Source organism: Camelus bactrianus, chromosome 9 (assembly GCF_048773025.1).
Source record: "Camelus bactrianus isolate YW-2024 breed Bactrian camel chromosome 9, ASM4877302v1, whole genome shotgun sequence".
NCBI lineage: Eukaryota > Metazoa > Chordata > Mammalia > Artiodactyla > Camelidae > Camelus > Camelus bactrianus.
The window spans coordinates 56,351,134-56,374,911 of record NC_133547.1 but is presented as its reverse complement, the minus strand read 5'-3'; the positions used below and the strand labels follow the sequence as shown (position 1 = coordinate 56,374,911).

Genomic DNA, 23,778 nt, shown 5'->3' with positions numbered 1-23,778 from the left:
CCATGTGTTTTATTACGCAAAGCATCTTAACGGATACAGAATGACCGTAGAATGGTTCTGGATGTCTTCCATTTTCCCCTTTAGACCTACTCTCTGCCCTTCTCCATCTTGCTGGCCTCTAGCAAGACTGACCTTCAGGGATGAGACTGCACTACGTCTTCCCAGGCTCTCTGGCTTCCTGTGGGAGTCAGCCCAGGGGAGGCCCAGCAGGAACAGGGACAGAGCTGGGGTTGTGGGGGAGTGGTCAGGGTATTGATTCTCTGGGTTCCCTCCCTGAGAAGCTGCTGTGGGTTGGCTGCCTCATTCCACAGAGGCCCTGTCTGCACAGCTACCCTTTCTGGGTTCCTTAGCTGCTCCCCCCTTGTCCCTTCAGCTCTGAGAACGCTGTACGTCTCACTGTTTTTTGTCAGTTTTCTGAAACCCTGCCCACACCTTTGTAAAAATTCCCTTTATTAAAACTCTCCTCAAACAACCCAGTTTGACTGTGCCAGCTGTTCTCAGGCAGGACCGTGACTTTATAGTAATTGTGGCCCAAGGACCACTGAACATGGGATTCTAGGGTTGGTTTGCTCACACACTAAAGTGGTCCATGGACAACCTCTTTGCCAGGGAAGATGAGACCTGGTGGCCTATAGCATGTAGTGGCATCACCGTTATTCAAAATAACATGGGAGGTGTCTGAGGCTGACGTGCAGGTGGAAACAGGCTCTGGAGGTCACATGTTACTAAGTTCCTACAACATCAGTGGTGATCACAAATAGTGAGGAGACATGAAAAGATGATCAAAACCACCAGTCTTTAGGGAAATGCAAATCAAAACGACAGCAAGGCATCACTTTACACCCATTAGGATGGCTAATATAAACAAACCCCAGAAAACAGGAAATAACCAAGAATTGGAGAGGATGTGGAGAAATTGGAACCCTTGTGCACTGTTGGTGAGAATGTAAAATGGTGTAGCCTCTATGGAAAACTATATGACAGTCTCTCAACAAATTAAAAGTAGAGTTACCATATGATCCAGCAATTCCACATCTGGGTATATACTCAAAAGAATTAAAAGCAGGGTTTCAAAAAAATATTTGTACACCCATGCTCACAGCAATATTATTTACAGTAGCTAAAACGCAGAAGCAACCCAAGTGTCCACTGACCAATGAATGAACAAACAAAATGTGTGTGTTTATTCATATTGTCTATGTGTATACATATATATACACACAGACAATGGAATGTTACTCTGACCTAAAAAGGAAGAAAATTCTGACATGCTACTTCACAGATGAACCTGGAGGACATTATGCTAAGTGAAATAAGCTAGTCACAAAAAGACAAAGATTGTATGATCCCACGTACTTCGGATAGTCAAATTCCAGGCTATTTGCCTGGGGCTGGGGGGAGGGGCAGTGGAGAGTTATAGATTAATGGATACAGAGGTTCAGTTTTGCAAGATGAAAAGAGTTCTGGAGGTGGATGGTGGTGATGGTTGCACAATATAAATGTACTTAGTACATTCTGCAGTGCACACTGAGAAATGATTAAGATGGTAAATTTTATGTTATACATATTTTAGCACAATTTGGAAAATTGAAAAAAAAAGCACAATGAGCTACCCCTTCACACCAATCATTTTAAAAAATGGAAAATAAGTTTTGGCAAGGTTGTGAAGAAATTGGAACCGTGGTACATTACTGGTGGAAATGGAAAATGATATAGCTCCTGTGGAAAAGCCTGGCAGTATCTCAAAAGGCTGAACAGAGAGCCACCATGTGACCCAGAAATTCCACTTGTAGGTATATCATCTCCAAAACTGAAAGCAGGGATTTGACCAGATACTTGTACACAAATGTTCATAGCATCACTATTCACAATAGCTTAAAGGTAAAACAACCCAAGTGTTCAGTGGATGAATGGATAAACAAAATATGGTGTGTCTGCACAGTGGAATATTATTCAGCCACAAAAAGGAATGAAGTATTGAATATCGTACAACATGGATAAACCTTGACAACATTACGCTAAGTGAAAGAAGCCAGGCACAAAGGACAATATATTGTACAATTCTATTTACACGAAACATCCGTAAGAGGCAAACTGACAGAGAGAAAAATTAGACTAGAGGTTACCAGGGGCTGGGGGAGAGACGAATGGGGAGTAAGTGTTCAATGGGTACAGAGTTTCTGTTTGGAGTGATGAACAACTTTTAGAAATAGATGGTGGTGGGGAACAGTATAGTTCAGTGGTAGAGTGTGTGCTTTGCATGCACAAGATCCTGGGTTCACTCCCCTGTACCTCCATTAAAAATAAATACATAAACCTAATTAACTCCTCCCAAAACATTTTTTTTAAAAGGAGTCAGTGTAGAAATTAGCCGATGGCGATATCACAAATGTAATTAATACCACTAAATTATACACTTAAAAATAGTTAAAATGGCAAATTTTATGTATATTACAATTTTTTAAAAATTACTGCAATATACCAAAATACACTTTGTTTATTTATTTAAATTTTGTGGGAGAGGGAGGTAATTAGGTCTATTTATTTATTTGGTTTCTTAAGAGGAGGTACCAGGGATTGAACCCAGGACCTCAGGACCTTGTTCATGCTAAGTATGCGCTCTACCACTTAAGCTATACCCTCCCCCTGATTCATACACTTTAAATGGGTGGATTATATCTCAATAAAACTGTTAAAAAATATTGTGGAGGCAGAAGCCTTCTTCTGATGGCCCTGGAGAGCAAACGCCGGGGAAAGGAGGAGTGAAGGATGCTCATGTTCACCTGCACGTGGGTTGACAATCTGAATCCTTGAAAGCAGCTTTGGAGGTTTCCCCCATCTCCTGCAGCCACAGGATTGATGTGGTCAAGGACAACCCAGAGCCTGATTTTAAGGCTTGGAGAGTTGCAGAAGGTGATCAATACTCCACTCCACCAGGTAAGGAACTAGTGGGGAAGGAGTGGGGCTCCTGAGACGTGGGATGAGGTCCTTTGGGCAGACAGAAAAAGGCTGGAGAAATTTGCACCCCCAAATCTCCATGACCCCACCCTTGACAACCCAGGTATTCCAGTCCCCCTGTCTGAGGGAGCCAACCTCCATCTGCATAAAAGCTTTCAGCGACAATCTGGGCCAGTCACCTCACGAGACGATGCCATTCTCTGCCAGTCCTCATTGCCTCCAGGCTCAGAACAAAAGTGGGCCCCATAGTAGATGGGAAAAATGGCCCCAATCCTTTGCATCTCCCTGTACCCATATTTTTTGCCCTGAAAATTTATATAGAAGGTGAGAGACTGACTATACAAATGGATGCTGTCCAGACAGTATAGAAAAGTAAAACTCTGACCTACAATCTGTGGCAACCAGTCCAGGAAGGCAAACAATAACAATCTGCCCCGAATGGCCAAGATTAATAACTGACAGCCTCCCTAATCTTTGCTCCTGCTTCCAATTTAGGAGTAACCACAGAAAGCCAAGTATGTACACCTAACCCATCCCATACAACACCCCACTTCTAGCTGGCCCACCTCCAACTTCCCTGTACTAACACCTCCGTGGGGGTACACCTGAAGCCCTGCCTTTCCCACTATAAAGCTTTCCCTCTCCTCTGCCAAACACAAGTGATGCTGCTGGACTCCCCGCTACAGCAAGCTCTGAATGAACAGCCTCTACTGGTCCTCACTGGGGTGGTCTTCACCCATTTCCACGAAGGCCAAGATTCCCGGGGCCACGTACCCGCTCTTGCATGGCCAGCCCTGCTGTTAGCCCTGAACACCTGCATCTCCTTATGGTCTCCCTAAGCCTTGGCCCCACCTCTAGAAACTGTCTCTTTGTAAAACTCTCCAGTGTTGCCCTGTTTGAATGGGCGATTTATTTCCTCCTGGGCCCCTGATACAGATACAGAGTCAGCAAAAGACTCCATCTATTATAACTGTACATTCTTTTTTTATGTACCACTAAAAAGGAGAAAATGCTGCCAATGAAACTGTGAAAGAATGGTTTCTCATCACTTAGATTTTTTTTAAGTTTTGATTGAAGGAAGCCTTTTTATGTATTAGACATCGCTTTTTATCTCTATTCACTCCTGTGCATGTGGGGAAAAATGTAAGAAAGATAAATGAAGGTGTTTTTAAAACTTAGTCACAGAGTCTGATTCCTTGAAGCCCCCTTTGTCTCAAAGTCACCTCTGCTCATGTTTTTCCAGCCACACTGTCCTCTGTGCTACCAAGGGCACTGGTGAAGCAGCACCTCTTAAAAGAGAGTTGAGAGATCTCTTAAAAGGGATCTGGGATGCTCTTCGAAATTGTCACGGCCCATTCTATATGGCTGGTCCCTTGACCTTACTTACAAGAAGGGGTCACCAGATGCTCAGACATTGATCAGACTCCTCTTCCTTCCTCAAAAGGTCCTCAAGTGGTCTGTCATTTGAAGCACAGAAGAGGCTGGAATTATGCCATTAGGAATAACGTCCAGGCTTTTATACCCGGGAAGAGTTTAGGTTAAGGAAGCTGAACTAATTGTTCCAATGGGTGGTGGAAAGCATAACAAAGCTATCAAGAAATCCAAAGCAGTACAGGTGAAGCCTTATTTAGCATCCTGCGGTGCACTGCCAAACGATTTAAAATCTCAACAGCTTGGGGACTCAGTGTGGTGAATTCTGCTCTGGAAACTACCAGGGCAGAATTTTCAACATAGGCCTGAATATTACTATTTTTAAGAATGGTATTTAAAGTGGAGAATAAATGAGTGCTTCCTTGTTATAACTAAATAAAAATGCTTGATTTTTACAGGTTAAAAAAAAAAAGAAATAACAACCAGGTGTGTATGGGTACCACTGTCACGTGGCCAGTGACTGTGATTATCACTCGTAAGACAATTCTGACTCTGATTTTCAGAGACACTAAAATGTGAAAATAATTTGTCTTAGAAATGATCAAATATGTTTGATTAGGCACATATTGGGTGACCAAAGGAGTGAGGGAGCAGGTACCATTCTCTCCAGTGCCCTGGCATCAGACCCCCTGGCTATGTCTAAGGGGTTGCCCACCTTATAGGTTCTGAGCGCAGTGTGGAGGCACCTGGCCGCTGTGCCCCAGCCTGGTTTCCCAGTTCACCATCCTGATAACATCCTTTAACTCTCCTAAGAAATTCATTCTCCCCTTCAGTCTGACAGAGTTTTTGGCTTTGCTGGCAACTGAGAATCCTGACTTCTACAAGAAGCCAGAGCTTTAGAATTGTGGGACACTGAGCTGTTCCATTTCAAATGCCTAAATCCTGAAGGAATCGAGGCATAAGATTAGTGCCATTAAAAAAAAAAAAGTAGGGGGAGGGTATAGCTCAGTGGTAGAGTGTGTGCTTAGCATGCACAAGGTCCTGGGCTCTAATCCCCAGTACCTACACATAATAATAATAATAATAATAATAATAATAATAATAATAATAATAATAATAATAATAATAATAATAATAATAATAATAATAATAATAAAAAGAAGAAGAAGAAGAAGAAGGAGAAGGAGAAGAAGAAGAAGAAAAGAAGAAGAGGAAGAAGAAGGAGGAGAAGAAGAAGGAGGAGAAGAAGAAGGAGAAGAAGAAGAAGAAGAAGGCCTAATTACTTTCCCCTCAAAAGAAAACAACAATAAAAAAGTAAGAATCAGTTTCAGTTTTTCCAATCCCAGGAGAGAGAAAATTTCTTTAGTGTGGCAGTCAGTGCTGGTGGCCTATGAAAACCCATTCCTCTACTCTTCCAGATTTTGTTTGGGGTGAAGGCCTCAGTTAAAATGTTTCCTTTTCTGACTCCCTTGCAGCTAGGGGTGGCCTTGAGACACAGCTGTGCCTGATGAGGTGTAAGCAGAAGTCAATAGCTGGGGCTACCAGGAAGACTTTTATAAATGAGACAGATTCCATTGGTATTGCTTTTTGCCCTTTTGTCTCCCTTTTCTTTTCCTGCCTGAATGCAGATGTGATGCTTGGAAGTTCAGTAGCCATCTTGGAACCACAAGGAAGATATCACACAGGCTTTGAATTGCCATATCAGCCTTAGACTGTCTTTTTAGAAGTCTTGTTAAATGAGAAAAATAAATATCTAATTTGCTTAAGCTATAGTTTTCCAGGTCTCTGTTTTTCATAGCTGGACCCCTTAGCCCCCTAGCTGAGGACAAACCCCAGTAAATACCTGGGCAGTCTGAAATATTTGATAATTTCCCTCCCAAAAATATTAACTTAAGATTCCCTGAGCAAGAGAAAAAAGCCAAGTTTTTGGGGTATGTCCCTAACATTAGGCTTGAGATCCTTCTCATTGCCATCTCCTGGTCCCTATTTGGCCAGGGCTGGGGGAAAAAATAATAGGAAAACAAGTGAGTTTGAGGGAGGACCTCTGTCTTACTGCCTCTGACGAACCTTGAAGATGGGCCTCCATTGCTGGCTTGCTAGGGAGTCTGGGAGCAGAAAGGGCCACCTGTGAAGACAGGGAACTGAACATTCCAAAGTCCCCTGAACCTAGCAGGGCAGAGGGAGCAGCCAGATGTTTCCCAGGTGCCCAGAAGGATGTGTAAGTGGCTAAGAAAGAGGCCAAACCCTGGGGAGGCCTTGGGATGGGGGACAGAAACAGCCAGCTGCAATGATAGGATGGGGGCATCTCAGCAAGCAGCAGTGTGGACACCTGAGGAGGGAAAAGGGCCAGCTCCCCCTACCCCATGTCTGGGTTCACTGTCTCTGGGCATTTGCCCGCGCAAATGTTACTGTCTATGGGCTGAGATTTGGTTTCAGGCTCTTGGTAGAATAAAGGATCAAAATAGAAATTTCATTCTCTAATAGAAAAATAAAGAAAATTGTATGTCTTGTCTGCCTGTGTATAGGCTTGAGAATCACCTCATTACAAGGAGAAAAAGGAGGGCAAGGTGGGGGAGGGGTAACAGCGCAAATGTCCCAGAAGGAGAATGAGTATACAAAGTGTGGTGTGTATATGATGTGAAACACCACTCCTCAGTAAAAAGGAACACGCTTCTGAACACAAATGAACTGCAAAATCATTTGGCAGAGTGAAAGAATCTGGACCCAAAGACAGCATCCTATATGGTACCATTTATATACATTTCTAGAACAGGTAAAACTAATCTATGGTGAAAAAAAATAGAAACAGTGGTTGCCAGTTGCCTCAGAGGAGGTGAGGTTGGAAAGAAGAGTGAAGAGACTCTCTGGGGTGATGGTATTACTTTATATCTTGATCCTGGTGTTTGTTAAAATATTTGATATTTGATATACCATATATATCAAAATTCATCCCTCTGTTCACTTAAGATCTGTGCATTTCACCATGTGTAAATTTTACAACAATGTATCTTATTTTTAATAATTTTTTTGAAAGAGGGTGGAGATTTGACCCCCCTCAGCCACAGGACTTTAAGAACAGTGGCTCCTTCACTTACAGAGATTAACCTCTGAGCTCTGGCCTGGAGGGAAGGGCAGAAGTCTTAGGGAGCTGGTCCTGGATGCACAATGCCCTGCAGCCCTCTGCAACCTGGGCAGGACCTCCTGCCCCCAAGCAAAGCTCTTACCCCAAACCCAGGCCGACTGGGAGAGATCGGGTCCCATGTGATTCCCCGTGCGCCCGTGGAGCGTGTCATCTCCTGAGTGACTTTCATTGAGTTACAACTTTTCCTAGGCTTGCGTCAGCTCAGCCCATTAAACATACTAGATAACACATACCTGCAACGAGGTAACAGGTGCCGAGTTAGGGGTTTCCGACATGGCAGACAACCCGCGTACTTTCTCCCTGGGAGCTTGCATGAGCAGGGAGGGCTGAGTTCCTGGAGTCTAGAAATGAGGCAGGGCTCCAAACCCGAGGGTGATAGATAGAAATATTAGAGAAAAGGGAACCCAGGAAAATACTCTTTACTGTAAACTTGAATGGCTAAACAACTGCTGGGTCCAGAGACACAGGCTCGTTCAAGGCCTCTGATTGATGCCTGCTTTGCCGCTGGCCAGCCACAGCCCAGGCTGAACTGCTGCCCGCGAGGAGGCGCTCACGGTCAGGGCCGGAGAGGCGGTGGGTGTTCTTAAAGGAAGGGAGCGGCGCGGGCAAATGCCCAGAGGCAGGAAGTTCAGGCCCGGCGTTATGGAGAAGGCCCTGCACCTAACACTACGCCTGTGGGGGTCCTTCCTCTGGGTGGGAGATCGGCGGAGCGCGCAGTCTCGGGTCAGCCTGCTGGGCGGGAGGGCGGGGCGGTGGAGGACCGCGGGCTCCGCCCCAGCCAGCTCTGGCCCCGCCCCCAGCAGAAGCCGGACACCTGCAGGGCCGCCCTTTCCGCCCCCACCTGCAGCTGAGTCTGTTCCCAAGGGCCTCCGCTTCCGGTGCCTGAGGGGTGCTGGGCTGGCAGGGTCCCGGCCAGCTGTCGGCTCTCAAGGCCACGGCCACTGCCACGGGTAGGCTCCGGCCACCGCTTTCCCCCACCACTACCAGCGTCCACTCCCCTACCAACCCCGGCCAGGGGTGGCTGCCACCTCGCAGCCAGGGGCCGCCAGGACAGCTCGTCTGGCAGACTGGCAGAAAGGCACCATGGCCAGCCGCTCCTGGCAGCCTGCGTCTTCACCAGGGGCCTCCTCCGTCAGCCCTTTGGCCTCTCTGCCCACTCCTGCCCTCTCGGTTCTTGGTGCCACCCAGACTCGCTCTGCCAGGCCTTTGCTCTCCCTGTTCCCTCCCTGGGCTCTGCCCAGATGCGCTTGGCGTGCTCCTGCAAACTCCCAGATTGCAACTTAAATGTCCCCTTATGAGTGAGGCTCCACTGCCTCGGTATCAATAATAATAATAAAAATAATAATGATCATGATAACTTCTTAGCTGGAAGTAATGTATATTTTACTTTTTTTTTTCTTAAACTCTTTTCCGTAAACTCCCATGTAAGGCATGCTCATAAGGCATGCTTGTACGGCAGGAATTTGTTTCTTTCTTTCACTTGTTCTGTTACGGCAGGGGCCTGGTAAGCGCTGGTTGACGGGATGAATGGACTTGCACAGGTGTTAGGTTTCCTACAGAGGGGGCCACACTCAGCATCCTGTTTTATGCCCTGCTTTCCCACCTAATGCACTGTGGCCATCCCTCCCTGTCACTGGACAGTCCTCTAGAATGCACAAAGGGCCTCACAGGCACATCAAGGAGAAGTACCTGGACCACCAGTGTGGATTGTGTTAGGCCAGGTCCCAGGACGCTCAAGATGGGCTGTGCCCTTTCATAATGTGGGACTTGTGCCCTACTTATCCCCATTTTACAACTTAGAAGCAGGATCAAAGAAGGTAAGTAACTTGTTGAAGGCCCCACAGCTGTTTAGTGCTATAACCTGTACCATGAACCACCACGCTATAATCATCACTACAATGGAAATTTAAAACAGCCGAGATGTTTTACCCGTGCGTTTTGGGGTGCGTGCCCTGTGCCTGGCAGCCTCACCTTCAAATTTCTCCCTCCCTCCACCCCAGTTTCCCAAATGCTGGGAAAGGGCCCTACTGCTCACCAGAAACAGGCCTCCCTGGTGCTTTCCCGCCTGGTACAGCCTCTACCAGCTCTTGCTGGGACATAGCAGGGGCCCCTGGCTCGCCCTGGGCCCAGTCATGCCCTGTGATGTTGTATGCTCAATTCCAAGGGCAGGATGCCTGAGTGAAGAGGCCTGGTTCCACACGAACAGGAAGTGGATAGCTTGCCCTCTGAGCTGTGCTGACACAGCCGGCGAGACTGCCACTGATGTTGAACTGAGCCTCCACTGAGCCTTCTTGGCCATCCCCGAGACCAGAGGAGCATCCTCAGCCCACTAGCCACCTGTACCCTCACCATGCTTCAGTCCCCACCCCTTCCCCTACCTGACCACACTGCCCAAGGGGTTTTTTAACAACTATAGACCAATTAAATTACTTGTTCAAGGTCCTTCAGACCATGAGAAACTAGGCCGGGGCTCAAATCCTGCCAATGCCTGGCTGCCGTCCACAGGGCCCCCTCCAGAGTCAGGGCCTGGAGGAGGAAGCCCAAATGCCCCCTTCCCCTTAGCTGTGGGTAGAGGGCCACCTTGTTCAGCTCCACCTTTGCGCTTGACCCTGCCCCCAAGATCAGCCATCGCCGCACCTGCTGCCATCCTGGGCCCTGATGCCAGGCCTGCTCTGGCACATCCTGCCCACTCGGACTCATGCCCAGGAAAGGGCTTATCATCTCAAGGTCTCCAGATACCAGCCTGGTGCACAGGGATATTAAGGGGAGCCCTCCAGGGAGGCATCTTACACCTCTCTGGCAGCAGCACCATGGCCTTCCTCTGGCTCCTCTCCTGCTTCGCCCTCCTGAACACAGCCTTCGGTGAGTGCCAGGGCAGACAGAGGCCGGGAAGACTGTCTTCCCCTTCCACCAGCTCCACCAACCCTGAGACCAGCATGGAGTAGTAGGGGCCCTGCTCCCAGCTCAGCCACATGCAGTGCTGGGTAGCGTGAGCCTGAGCAAGTCTCTTTCCCCTTTGAGTCTCACCAGCCCCATCTGTACAATGGGGACACTGGGAGGATTGGACCAGAGCAGCCAGTGTGAGGCCCCCCACGGTGGAAGTGGACCTTCTGGGGCTGCCCCAAAGCCTCACACCCTGTGCAGGGGTTGGGGGTAGGGGGAGGACAATTCTTGAAGAACAGAAAGTTCTGTGAACAGCTGGTGGCTCCCAAACAGGCTCAGATGATGAGAAGGTGGGTAGGTATGACTTGGCCTCCACTGGGCCTTTGGGGCCCTCGAACCAGCCCTTTTAAATTTGTGTTCACTGAGCGCTTACTATGTGCCAGGGACAGAGTAAGTTCCTGCCTTGTCTGTTAACTCACCTTTCATCCTTATTATACCAACTCTGTGAGGCTAGCAACTGTAAGATCCTCATTTTGCTGATGGGAAAACTGAGTCTCAGAGTGTTAAGCCAGACAGTGATGGGGACAGGTTCAAACCTGCAAAGCCCCATGCTTTGGCTCAGCCTCTTGGCTGGAGCACCCATCAGACTGAGTTGTCCCTGGGGGATTCCTGAGATGGAAGGTCCTGGGTAGGGGGCCCAGAGTTGACCTTGGCCCCCACCTCTCACCCTATACTCCCACCCTCAGGCTGTGGGGTCCCTGCCATCCAACCTGTGCTGACTGGCCTTTCCAGGATCGTCAACGGGGAGACCGCTGTCCCCGGCTCCTGGCCCTGGCAGGTGTCCCTGCAGGTGAGGGGGCATTCTGTGCATGAGTCAGGTATAAACTGGGGTATTGCCCTGGGTGGGGGCTGCTGCCCAGGCCGGCACTGACCACCTGCCCCATCTTTCTCCAGGACAGCACCGGCTTCCACTTCTGTGGAGGCTCCCTTATCAGCGAGGACTGGGTGGTCACTGCTGCCCACTGCGGGGTCACGTGAGGACCTGGGTTCCGGTCTGAGGGTTGGGGTGGGGGGAACCGACGACATTTTCCGTCCTTAACCCCCACGTGATTCCCCCAGAACCTCTGACCGCGTTGTGGCTGGGGAGTTTAACCAGGGCTCGAGCTCCGAGGACGTTCAGGTCCTGAAGATTGCCAAGGTATACTGGCACCCAGGGCCCAGGTGTGACCCCAGGCAGGATGGGCCCTTGGGAATGTGCAGCCCAGGCTAACCCCCTGGGGGGCTGGGAGGAGTGGGAAGGGGTGCTCCAGCTCCTCCTGGTCACCCCAATATCCCATCACATTGGGGCAAAGCAGAAAGGAGGGTGTGCAAGGTTCCACGAGGGGAAGGTCTGCACCTGGGATCTGGGTGCCTGGGCCTCAGGGTCCTGGGGCCACAGAAGGAGCTGCCGAGTTGAACAGGCCCTTGTCCAGGGAGGAGAGCTGAGGCCATCAGGGGCAGCCCAGCACCCTGCTTCCCCCCTGCTGGCTCTTCCCCACCACTGGCTCTTCCCCAGACCCCGACAGCAGCTCTCCGGCCCCACTCTACAGGTTTTCAAGAACCCCAGCTACAGCTCGCTCACCATCAACAATGACATCACTCTTCTGAAGCTGTCCACGCCCGCCAGCTTCTCCCAGACCGTGTCGGCCGTGTGCCTGCCCAGCGCTGACGACAACTTTGCCGCTGGGACTATTTGCGCCACCACCGGCTGGGGCCTGACTAAGTACACCAGTGAGTGATGACTGACCACTGGTTGGCCAGGTGAGAGGTGAGGGCAGCAGTCGCTGACCACCCACCCTACCCTTCCAGATGCCAACACCCCTGACAAGCTGCAGCAGGCGGCCCTGCCCCTCCTGTCCAACACCAAATGCAAGAATTACTGGGGCAGCAAGATCACCAGTAAGATGATCTGCGCAGGTGCCAGCGGCGTCTCCTCCTGCATGGTATGGCTTCCCAGGCACCCCTGGCACCCTTCCCTCCCAGCTTGGAGTGGCTTCAGGCCAAAGCCCAGGCCAAGGGCTTGGGCAGAGAGAGAGAGGAGATAGAAGTAGCAGGCAGATACCTTTCTAGGGCCTGCTCCCCAGCATTCCTGCCTGAGTGGTTGGGAAGACAAGGCTCCTGGTGGGTCACTGATAACCTCAGCAGAGAGGTGCCAGAGCAAGGGCCTTGGTCTCAGAGCCACCATATCGCAAGATTCCATTGATATCAGCATCTGAGCAAGGGCACCTCCTGTAGTTGTGCAGTATACAGCCTGGGCAGCAGAGCGTGGTGGCCCAGGAGGGCTCCAGAAGGGGTCAGGCAACCCTTTCTCCCTCACAGTGATCATATGGCCAGCTTTCATCCTGTCAATCCGCCCAGCTCTATGGAACTTTTGTTATAGGACCCCACCTCAAGGTGTAGCCTAGACTTCTAGGGGCATAAACCATAAAAGCTGCTGAAGTTTCTTTCATAATCCCTCAAATATGCTTGTGCAGAGCTTCTGCTGGCTGTCAGGCCTAGGATTGGGCTCTGGGAAAAACGTCCAGGGGCCTCTGGGCCAGGCCACCTGGGCTGCCATATCTGAGCCCCCTCCATCCTGTCCTGCAGGGTGATTCTGGTGGACCCCTGGTCTGCCAGAAGGATGGAGCCTGGACCCTGGTGGGCATCGTGTCCTGGGGCAGCAGCACCTGCTCCACCTCCACCCCTGGCGTGTACGCCCGTGTCACCGCGCTCGTCTCCTGGGTACAGAAGATATTGGCGGCCAACTGAGCCCCCAGTCTCACCTTGGCCTCCCTGCTTCCACAAAGCCTCAATAAACCGGTAGAACACATGTCGATGGTGTCTGTGTCCTATGTTGGTGATTCTGAGAACTCACTCTGCTTGAGAACTTGGGCCTTCATTGAGCCAGGCAGGAGGGCCTCTCCTTAGAGCCCCACTAAAGAATGTCCAGGAAGGGCGTAGGCAGGTGAAGGGTGACCTTGGTCTCTACCCCTCACCCGACACTCCCCTCCACCCTCTGGCTGCTGGGTCCTTGCATCCACCCCTGCTCAGTGTGCTCAGGGCCAGCCCTGGGGAGTGGGTGGCTGGGAGGTTGAGCCCAACGCTGGCCCCACGCACCTGGGATTCCAGGAAACCTTCCCAGGTGCAGCCCTCAAGGGCTGCCTCTTTCCCAGGCCTGTGCTGGAGCCAGGTGCTTCTCAGCCCAAGGACTCAAGATAAGGAGCGATGGCGAGGCAGGCTGCGATTGGTGGGCTGGGGAAATATATTGGGGGTCCCTCAGGCAGACCCCATCTCACCTCCTGAGCCACACATCATGGCCTTTCTCTGGGTTGTCCTTGGCTTCTCTCTCTTTGGCAGCAGCTTCGGTAAGTGCAAGGCTCAGGCAGGCCTGGCAGCCCCAGGTCAAGCCTCGCCCATCCTCTGGCCCCCACACCCAGAAGCAGAGACCAGGAGGGTCCAAGTCCTCATGCCTCTAACCAGCCCTGCCGCCCGCCCTCCCAGCTTCCCCTCTCAGCCTCCCTGGGCACCTCTGCCTGTCTCCCCACTCCACTGCCTGGAGGTCCCTTGGGCACCTCGGACTTAACTGGACATACCTTGGACCCTGACTCATCTTGGTCTCCTCCATACCCTCCGAAGCTGGGGGGTGGTCTGGGTGCCTCTACTCTCCAAACTTGCCACTGAGCTGTCTGAATTCTACCTTGAGAATGATTCCTTGTCCATCCCTCTTGCCCTGCCCTCCACCCTCCAGACCTGGACAGACTCCTGGGTTTGTGCCACCCCAGCCAGGTTATATCCTCGCTTGAATCTGCTCCTGTTGGAGACTCAGAGCTCCAGCACCCCACTCAGTCCAGCTGTGAGAGCATCCAGGACTCAAGCAGGACATCTCAGCCCCCAGAACAGGACACTGGGCTCAGAGGGGGATAGACACTCCCCTCAGGGCACACAGCAGGGTGGGGGTCCCCAGACCTGGCCTCCCAGCACTGCCCCAACTCCAGATACCCTCAGCCTTGGGGCTATCCACAAGGGCACCTGAGGGCGGCTATCAGCTGAACAGGAAGGAGGCTGAATTCCCTGCAGTAGCCAAAGTTCTGGGTGCCAGGGTGCCACAGAGGCCTGGGAGTGCCAGGTCTTCATCCCTGACCCCCTTGGGGCACCATCCATTGACCAGATGCCCTGACCCTTCCCCCTAGGCTGTGGGGTCCCTGCCATTGACCCTGTGCTGAGTGGTCTGTCCAGGATCGTCAATGGAGAGGATGCTGTCCCCGGCTCCTGGCCCTGGCAGGTGTCCCTGCAGGTGAGGGGGCATTCTGTCCATGAGTGGAGGATAAACTAGGGTATTGGCCTGGCTAGGGATCTGCTGCCCAGTCTGGCGCTGATCCCCGCCCCCTCGCCCCCATCTTTCTTCAGGATAGCACCGGCTTCCACTTCTGTGGGGGCTCTCTCATCAGCGGGGACTGGGTGGTCACTGCTGCCCACTGTGGGGTCAGGTGAGGCCTGGGCTGGGCAGTAGGGGCCCCTATTTCACCTTCATCCCCTCCCAACCCCAACCAGGCGCTGCCACCAGGTGGGAAAGGGGCTGGGACAACCTGCAGGCTAGGGAGGAGCTGTTCCTGTCCGCCAGCCGCCGGTAGAGCCTCAATCTGCCGAAAGCCTCTACCCTAGCACCCCACCTCCCCAGACCCCAGCTTGGTCCAGGACAGCTGGTCTGGGCTCTGCCTTCACCATGCTGATGGGGAAACTGAGCCCTGAGGTCACCACATGAGTCTGTGGCCCAGCTGGGGCTCACCCAGCCTGGCACACTCCCCAATGCTCCGAGGAGGTGGTGGTGGTGATCCTGAGTTCCGTCTGCCCCCTCCTTTCTCTCCAGGAAGAACCACCTCGTGGTAGCTGGGGTGTCTGATCATGGCTCTGAGGAGGAGGCTGTGCAGGTGCTAAGGATCGCTGAGGTACAGACAGCCAGGCAGCCCCGAGGAGGCTGGGCTCGGGCAGGGGATCCCCACCAGTGGCTCAGGCCCTACCCCACCTGCAACTCTGTGGTCAGAGATTTCTTTTCATCTCTTTCCCAAATAATAAAGCTCTTTTACAGGTTGTTTCTGATTACGTTTTGCTCATTGTAGGACAAGGCAAAATATCATATGCCATTTTCCCACCACTCCAGAGATTTTGTCAGTTCAGCCCCATCATCGTTCCTTTCTTACCACCCTGCCCCACTGGCACCAAGCCCCCTGAGTCTCCAGGCCCTTGTCTCCCCTTAAGTCCCCTAAATCCTCCCTCCGCGGTCTGCCCAGCCCCCACCCTTTCCGCACAGGTTTTTGAACACCCTTTGTGGGACCTGCACACGGTGCGCAATGACATCTCCCTGCTGAAGCTGGCCACACCCGCCCGCCTCTCCGGGACGGTGTCTCCGGTCTGCCTGCCCAGCGCCAACGCCAGCTTCCCTGTGGGCTCCCTGTGCGCCACCACCGGCTGGGGCAAGACCTGGTACAACGGTGAGTGTCCTTGCAGAGACTTACTCTAGTTTTTGGTCCAAATTCCAAGCACATTTGTAAATTGCAACAGTCACTACATCTTCCACTTAAACCCCTCTTAGTTAAAACCTTCCAAACACGAATAAAAATGAGATTTGATAATATGTACATGAATAGTTTCGGAAGAAACACCGAAGTACCGGCAAGTATCGCCCTCACTAACCTGCAAGGAGATGGACAGCCCGGACTCCCCTCCAGACCGAGGAGGGTGAAGGCTCCGGTGAAGTCTGGGCGCGGAGGCCAGTGTCCAAGCCGGGTTCGCGGCCTGAACGTCCGGCCCCGGGCGCCGCGCTGCTCCCCCGCCTGATGTTCTTCCGCCCCATGCTCTCCCTCCTCGCCCTGAGTTCTTCCGCGCAGGTCACCGCCCACCTGCCGGTCCTTTAACAGGACAGAAGCAGCCAGGAAAGGGCAGCAGGAGGGAGGTGGGTCCCCTCCAGTGTCCCCAGTCGGAAGGCCGTCCCTCCCCTTCCCCGGGGAGGAAGGCCCAGCCCCTCGGCCCACACACAGTGTCCAGCAAGGATGGGAGAACTCCAGCCTCGGAGGGCAGGGCTTGTTTGAACTGGGCTGGAAGCCCAGTCACTGCTGCCAGGTGTGGAATCGGAGAGGCACCGTGTCCCACAGACGCTTTGAAGGTGTCAGGGAAGGTGCGGAGCTCGGTGTCCATGATCACTGGAGGAGGATGAGGACCACTCAGGGGGAGGGCAGAGCTCAGGCGGCTCTGGTCTCTTCCCCCCTGGGCGAGCTGGTGAGGTGAGGGGCCCTGACCCCAAGCCCTCTATCCCTCCAGCCATCAAGACCCCCGACAAGCTGCAGCAGGCGACCCTGCCCCTTTTGTCTAACGGGGACTGCAAGAAGTACTGGGGCAGCAAGATCACCGACGTGATGATCTGCGCGGGCGCCAGCGGCGTCTCCTCCTGCATGGTATGGCCCTGCATGGACAGATGCCCAGGGTGAGGGCTGGCTCTGGCCAAGGGTGGGAAGCCCCAAGGGTATTTAATCTCACGCCAGCCCCCTGAGCTGGTTATTTTCAGCCCATTTTACAGACGACATCCAGGCTGAGAGGGTAAGCCACCTGCCCCAGGCCCTCCAGGAGTAGGCCACAGAGCTGGGGCTGCCCTTTGAGCAGATCTAAGTATTTGGTGCCCGGTCACTGGGCCCGACTTGTCCTTTGCACACTCTGCACACTCAGGCCCTGACACCCCCTTTCAGGCTTGGACTCAAGTCTTTTCTTCTCCTGCAGGGCGACTCTGGTGGCCCCCTGGTCTGCCAGAAGGATGGAGGCTGGACCCTGGTGGGCATTGTGTCCTGGGGCAGCAGCCGGTGTCGCCCATTCTCACCAGGCGTGTACACCCGGGTCACCAAGTTTATTCCCTGGGTTCTGGAAGTTCTGGAGGCCAATTGAGCCTGTTCCACCCCACCTCCCAATTTGTGTAAAACCCTAATAAAATTACTGAGAGCAACTGCTTGCATCTTCACTTGTGTGTCTTCGCTAGAGTAGGGAGAGGGGAGGTAAGATGGCTGCCTTCACTGGGGTCCCCTCTGGAGTTCAGAGCTGAGGGGACTGACAGATCACCTAACCCTATTTCCTTCCTCACAGAGACAGGGAAAATGAGGCCCAAGTTCATATGCAGAATGGTGAGAGCTGAGAGAAGCACCTCCTTCCCAGGGCTCTTGTCTTACTTGGGGTGCCAAGACTTTTGGAAAGGAGACCAATGACCTAAAGTGAGGGCCTCTCTGGGCCCCCACCTCCCCACTTGGAGGCCAAGTCCATGTGTAATTCAAATAAGATGTCCCACAAGCTGAAATCAGGGGCTTCTTTCTAAGAGCTAAGTTCCGGATAAGGTCTGTGAAAGCGAGCTTCTCTATGTGGAATCATGTATCTCCTACCAGTGCCCTCAGCCGGGACACAGTTCTCTGCCTTGGGATGTAGGGACTCCTGGAGCTCCCCCGGCCCCCACACCTGCCTTCGCCTTGGCCGCCTGCCCTGGGACCATGCTGGATTTGCATCAGACCTCAGCGCTGGCTGCAGCCTTGGCTGCCGCACCAAAACCCAGCTTTTCTGGTCCCAGCGGACTGCTCTTCAACCTCCCTCCTGCATTCCAGGCTCAATGGCAGCCCTCCCCTACCTCGCAGGAGATGCCTCAGCCTCATCTCCCTGGCCCAGCCCTGCTTCCCGGGGCCTTGGTTTTCTTCTGAAGGGGCCCATTTTCTCTCTACCCTCTGGAGAGGCTGCCCACAGCCTCAGCACGAATCCCCTCAACCCACCACTCCCACCTGTGGCACCGAGAGCGAGGACACACCTGCCCTCCCACCTTCCGGCATGCTCGCCTCTCATGCCTCAGGAGGCCGCTTCTCGGTTTTGAAATTTTATTTAAATGTAGACTATTAGTCAAATGATTGGAAAATCAATAACGAAAAATAGTTTTTTAGGGTTTTCTCCTGGTGCAGAGGGAACATGCCACAGTTGCGCTTCCCCTGTGGAGGGGCCACTGGCACCCTTACCAGGCTGGGTCAGCCCACAGGGTCACCTGAGGCCACGTGGGCCAAGGGGCCTGCAAGCCCCTGGCCTGGCCTGAGTGTTGGGCCCGCAGGACAGCCGTGCACTCAGGAAAGATCACCAACCTGCTCCTGGCCTCGGCACCAGGGCCCAGCTCTGCTCAGGCTCCTCTGAGGAGGCACCATCCCACATCCTGCCCCGTCATAAATATATACAAATCCCTGACAGTCTGGGGCGCCAGGCCCGGGTGGAGCTGGGGTCACCTGTCCCCATGGCCGAGGCATGACGGCTCTCTGGGGGCCATCGCTGCCCACTTCCCCTGCCCTCTGTCCCTCTAGGTGACAGCTCTCAGGCGGCTGCTAGCTGGCCCAGGACCCGGCGGAACTGCTGGGTGCTGTGGCCCAGCTCCTTTACCCTGTCCACCATGTCCTGGGCGGCGGCAGGAGATGGGTACTGTAGGGCGGCGGCCTTGGTGGTGGCCACGATGCCACGCAGGAGGTCGCACAGCAGGTTGCTGTAATGGGTCACCTGGCTGCGCACGTCAGCCGCCTTGGCCTGCCGTGACAGTGTGTCCCCGATGAACACCAGCTTGTGGGCGCTGAGGATGACGAACTTGCTGTGTGCCACGAAGATCTTGGGTGGCTGGTTGGTGGCCACGGCGGTGAAGAAGGCGTCCACCGCGTTGGTCAGTGTGGTCAGGTTCGCCTCGCACTGCTCCAGGTAGAAGAGCAGCAGCTGCCGGTCCGAGGGCCCCAGGCCGCCTGTCCGCCCTGGGGCCAGGGGCTGGGCTGGCGTCCAGTTGGCCAGGTCGTGGTCTATGGGCCGTGATACCTCCTGCTCCAGCCGTTCAAACTGCTTCATCTGGGGCAGAGGGAAAGCAGAGTGAAAACCATGGCCAGGGAGCAAAAGGGACAGAAAGGGGTGCCTGCTGGACATTCTCCAAACAGCTCTACTGCCAATCTCAAAAGGTTTAATTCCATTTATGCCACATTTTTGCAATGATAAAATGAAAGAAATAGAAAACAAATGAGCAGGGGCAGGGGTGAGGGATGTCAGTCTCTTGGTTCGAGGGCTGTTCTCTAGTTACTTCAGATATGATCACTGGGAGAAACTGGGAGAAGGGTAGGTAGGACTGCCCTGCACTCTGTTTAAAACTTCCTATGAATCAGTAAGTGCTTCAAAAGAAAAAGTTAAAAAAAAATTTCACCTTAACATATATAGTGTAAAAAGATTCAAATACACCAAGCATAAAAAAAGACAGGCATCACCTGGAATCCCACGCATCCAGAAATAACCTCTGTTAAATCTTGGGTAAATTATCTTTTAGAACTATATACTGAAGTATTTGCAGATGAAATGATGTAACATCTTCAAAATGATCTGGGGGAAAGGGGTGTCAGATACACTGGATTAGTTGCTGTGCTGAGAATGGGTAGGGCTGAGCAAATGGTACCCAGGGTTCCTTTTCTCCAGTGGGTACCTGGGGGACTATGTTCTTCAATTTTATATATGTATTAAATGTCCCACAATAAAAATTTTAAACAAAAGCAAAAAGGTCATGGTATGTGCAAATTTCAGAAAAACTAATTCACACCAAAAACTGGTGTACATTCTTCAAGTTTTCCTTTAAAGATGGATATTCCCATTTCCTTTTTAATTAGAAAACTGGAAAGAACACAATATATAATATTTTATAGCCTATTTTAGCACACAGCAATAGGTCATGCATTTCACGTCAGTGAGTACGTATGAACTGTGTGGTAAGGCAATAATTTCCACCAGCGGCAGCCTTGCCTGGATGTCAGCAGTGTGGACCAACATGTCCTCATAAGCTGGTTCTGACTGCGTGGCTGTGACCGGCCACGTATATTACTTGTTTCTATTCTAACCAAGGTTTCAGGCTTTAATAGCAAACCAATACGAAACTGTCACTTCCTAGCACTTGAAACCCTCTGACTTTCCCTCTTTGGCAGCTACTTGGTGAAACTCGCCTCTCGGTTCTCTTGTCCAGAGAAAGAATACACTCATTTTTATTTTAAGTCTGTTGGGTCCTTTTCATTCTCTAACAATTCTTAACAGCTACATAATATTCTACTGTATAATGCTCATACTTTATTAACCAATACTCTATTGTTAGATATTTGAGGGGTGTTCCAGATTTTTCACTGATATGGAAATGGAGCAACAAACATTCCTGTCAATACATTTTATGTACCTATATTTCACTTGTACCTCATGTCCCTCTCTTAGGAGCTCTAAATGTTTAGTTTCTCATACACATTCCTTTTCTTCCAGCTCCTAATAATTTATCTAAGTGATCAGTCAGATATGTGAAGACTTATAGTCAGCACAGCATTGTTTACAAAAGTAACTCTGTGCACAACCTAAACGCCCACCAACATGGGACTGGTTAAGTAAATGCTAGAAGATCCCAGAGGAAGATAAAGCAGATAAAGCAGAGGTCCGTCACCCAAGTCAGTGGAGATTCCACATACAGCTAATCATGAACATGTTCTGCGTGCCCAGCACCTCCTAAGCATTATACATGGTTCAGTCATTTAATTCTCACATCAGCCCCACGATGAGTACAACTGTGCTCCTCACTTTACAGCTGGGGAAACGTGGCTTTGAAAAATGCATGCCATGTGCCAGGTCTCAGACGGCACCGGTAGTCTCTCTCCAAGCCACCCTTCCCCGTGCCCAGGGAAGACGGGCTGACGGAAACTTTCTGGCTGATATTTCACATTCATGTTGGACTAGACTATGTTTTAATCTTTTAAATCTTCATAATCAGAATAAAACTCCCTTAAAAAAATTCCTTTCCTACTCTCAGTAAATGATCCAAAATATGAAGAAAATCCTATGTCTGCAGACAAACACAGCAGTGTTATTTACAAGGAACACTGGGTACAAGGTAAACATTCAACTATAATAGATGCACGCAGCCTTTAAAAACAATTTATGAGGAATATTTAATACCATGGAAACATCTTGAGATAGAAGCAGACGTAACTGTTCACAAAGTCGCATCTCAAATATGGACAGAGGCTCCTTCTCAGGCAGGAGCAGGGCTGGAAGTCAGAGCACGGTGACCACCCCTGGGGGTAAGTGGCTTCTTTTTTGTTTCCACACTTTCCCATGTGTGCTAAAATCTCTAATGATTACTCTGATAATAACCTAAATATAAATCCAGTGAGCACATGGAGACAGTCATGCAGCTGAGCAGGGATGGGATGTGAGTGAGGGGGCACCTGGGAGGCTCAGCTCTGGAGACAGATTCTTAGGGACGCCTGTGCTGGGAAAAGCCAGGAACCTGAGTGCCCTCACCTGCTGCAGCTCCAGCTGGCCCTTCCCCTGCCGCATGATGTTGCCCTTCTCCAGCAGCTCCTTCTGGGTCTTCTCAAACTCTTCCTTCCCCTGGAGGGGAGACACAAGCACTGGGCTGAACCAGAAGTCCCCACAGGCCCAGTGAGGTGCAGTGTGAGGCCAGGGGCCACCAGGCGGCGCTGCACGCTGCACGCAGGTCCAGGGTGGGGCAGCTTCCTGAGGAAGCAGCTCTCCTGGGCCTCCTTCACCTCCTGCCCCCAGAAAGGGGCTAGGTACACTTCGCACTGCCATGGCCAGCCTCCCTACCCAGCTCCCATGTCAGGGATCACATCCAAGCCCGTCCCCTTGGCATACATGGTCTGCCCACCCATCCCTGACCACTGGGCCTTGGCACCTGCCAGCTCTTATCTTGGAGTGCCACTCACCGGGGTGTCCACTCAGCAGGCACCCTGGCCTCTGCTCAGAGGCCCAACCCACCCCACCTGCCCATCACCTTACTGCTTCCCCCATGCCTGTAAGTAACTCTGTCTTTGCTAGTACTTCAGAATTCATCTCCCCAAACAGAAGAGGGCCACCTCTGCCCTGGTCACCAGAGTAGCCCAGCTCTTACAGGTGTTCAGGAGTGTACCTCCTGGGTGGTACTGCAGGACCCCTGATGACGCAGCCACACGGGCCCAAAGAACTGAGATAGGGAGATGGGTTTCTGGGGGCCCATCAGCCTGGAAGGTCAAAGGGAGGAACGTGCAGGGACTCACCAAGGCCTTGCTGGGGACCAAGTCTTCTTTTGTCCACAAGAGCTCTCTGTGGTGGGGGGACCAGGGTCCCCACGACAGGGGTGTCAGTCAGGGACCCGAGGGGACTCCCCCAGGGGACCAGGGAAGCTGGGCAGAGAGGGCACCCACCTGCAGGTGGACATAGTCGTAATCCTCCATCCAGCCTCCCTCACTGTTCTCGTACTGCCCATCTGGTGAGTCCTGGGAGGTGAACTTGGGGGGTGAAGGCAGGGGCCGGGACTGGATGCTGCTGGTCTTGTCAATGGGGTTAGGGTGCAGGGGGCCACCCCCCTCGGGCCCCGAGACAGGGGCCTTGGTCCGTCTGAAGAGCAGTGAGGCATTGCCATGCAAGAAGGAGGCCAGCTGCTTGGCATCCTCGGGCACAGCCCGAGAGCAGGCCACCAGGCGATCCACGTCTTCGGGAGTGGCCCCCAGGCCTCCCTGGCCACTGTCAAGAGCCTGACCATGGGCCACCAGCGTCTGGTACACGTCCTCCATCTTCTGCAGTTGCCGGCTAAGCTTGGCATGCAGCGTGCGGTCAGAAGTATGGGCAGCGTTGCCCACGGCGCTGCGGGCAAACTCTAGCAGCTCGTGGACGGCCCCGAGGACAGCAGCCACGGCAGCCCGCAGGTCCTGTACTGGGGGCTCCTGAGGCTCGGGGGCACTGCGCCAGCCCCCACACCCACCAGCACTGCCTGCCAGGTCCAAGAGGTGGGCCACAGTGGCGCTCACGCCCTGCTGCAGCCGTGCCAGGGCCTCCACGGCCACTTCCAGCTCCAGGGGCTCACGGCCGGGCACTGCCGCCTCCAGGGAGGAGGCCGATTGGCTGCTGCGTGTGCTGCCCGTGCTGGAGGCCGACAGGCGCTTGGCATCGGCCGGGGCCTCTCGCTCAGCTGGCGGGGGCACCGCGTACACCCCGTCATCGGCCACACTGCAGTCAGCAGCCTCGGGAGGAAGAACCCGCTCTCGGGGCACATCGTACAGGGTGCCAGGGCCAGGCCGCCGCAGGCCAGGGGGCACATCGTAGAGGTCAGGAGCTGGAGGTGGCACGTCATACACGTCCTCCGCTGGTGGTGAGTCTGGAGGGGGCGCAGCAAGGACCAGTGGGTGGCGGGTCGGATCAAAGGGCTTGGCCTTGGCGAAGGCAGGGGGCACGTCATAGGTCTCCTCACGCAGCAGTGGGCCGTCGGGCACGTCCTTGCTCACCGATGGGGGAACATCATAGACCTGGGGGCCGAGAACTGGTCAAGGCTGCTACCCATCTGCCCACCTAGGAGCCTA

General features: G+C 52.7%; 3 protein-coding genes across 6 annotated transcripts in view; 2 read left to right on the top strand and 1 right to left on the bottom strand.

Moving 5' to 3' along the window:
* The first annotated feature begins 10,179 nt into the window (after positions 1–10,179).
* On the top strand, positions 10,180–13,202 carry LOC105078642 (chymotrypsinogen A). Its single transcript, XM_010967230.3, has 7 exons — positions 10,180–10,333; positions 11,101–11,204; positions 11,309–11,388; positions 11,474–11,552; positions 11,944–12,124; positions 12,203–12,336; positions 12,980–13,202. The coding sequence occupies exons 1-7, from the start codon at positions 10,282–10,284 to the stop codon at positions 13,139–13,141; spliced, it is 792 nt and encodes a 263-aa protein (XP_010965532.1). The 5' UTR covers positions 10,180–10,281; the 3' UTR covers positions 13,142–13,202.
* A 224-nt stretch (positions 13,203–13,426) lies between these two features.
* Positions 13,427–17,975, top strand: LOC105079785 (chymotrypsinogen B-like). The gene is made up of 7 exons (XM_010968597.3): positions 13,427–13,737; positions 14,563–14,666; positions 14,780–14,859; positions 15,240–15,318; positions 15,681–15,861; positions 16,688–16,821; positions 17,141–17,975. Exons 1-7 carry the CDS (start codon positions 13,686–13,688, stop codon positions 17,300–17,302), a joined length of 792 nt encoding a protein of 263 aa, XP_010966899.1. The 5' UTR covers positions 13,427–13,685; the 3' UTR covers positions 17,303–17,975.
* A 275-nt stretch (positions 17,976–18,250) lies between these two features.
* The window catches only part of BCAR1 (BCAR1 scaffold protein, Cas family member), a 48,939-nt gene continuing 43,411 nt past the window's right edge, over positions 18,251–23,778 (bottom strand). For all 4 annotated transcript variants that reach the window (XM_074370416.1, XM_074370415.1, XM_074370414.1 and 1 more), the window contains exons 5-7: positions 22,627–23,724; positions 21,725–21,814; positions 18,251–19,258 (exon numbers count right to left, since the gene is read on the bottom strand). In XM_074370416.1, the coding sequence (XP_074226517.1) occupies positions 18,746–19,258; positions 21,725–21,814; positions 22,627–23,724 (1,701 nt within the window). In that variant the 3' untranslated portion in view covers positions 18,251–18,745. The remainder of the gene's footprint in view (positions 19,259–21,724; positions 21,815–22,626; positions 23,725–23,778) is intronic.

What these genes read in the sequence shown, in the direction of transcription:
- LOC105079785 (XM_010968597.3), top strand. Translation starts at nt 13,686, where the DNA reads ATGGCCTTTCTCTGGGTTGTCCTTGGCTTCTCTCTCTTTGGCAGCAGC. An exon ending in GCTGCCCACTGTGGGGTCAG is followed by an intron (nt 14,860 to 15,239) that starts GTGAGGCCTGGG and finishes CTTTCTCTCCAG; the next exon opens with GAAGAACCACCTCGTGGTAG. An exon ending in GGGCAAGACCTGGTACAACG is followed by an intron (nt 15,862 to 16,687) that starts GTGAGTGTCCTT and finishes CTATCCCTCCAG; the next exon opens with CCATCAAGACCCCCGACAAG.
- LOC105078642 (XM_010967230.3), top strand. Translation starts at nt 10,282, where the DNA reads ATGGCCTTCCTCTGGCTCCTCTCCTGCTTCGCCCTCCTGAACACAGCC. An exon ending in CCTCCTGAACACAGCCTTCG is followed by an intron (nt 10,334 to 11,100) that starts GTGAGTGCCAGG and finishes TCCCACCCTCAG; the next exon opens with GCTGTGGGGTCCCTGCCATC. An exon ending in GCGGCGTCTCCTCCTGCATG is followed by an intron (nt 12,337 to 12,979) that starts GTATGGCTTCCC and finishes CCTGTCCTGCAG; the next exon opens with GGTGATTCTGGTGGACCCCT.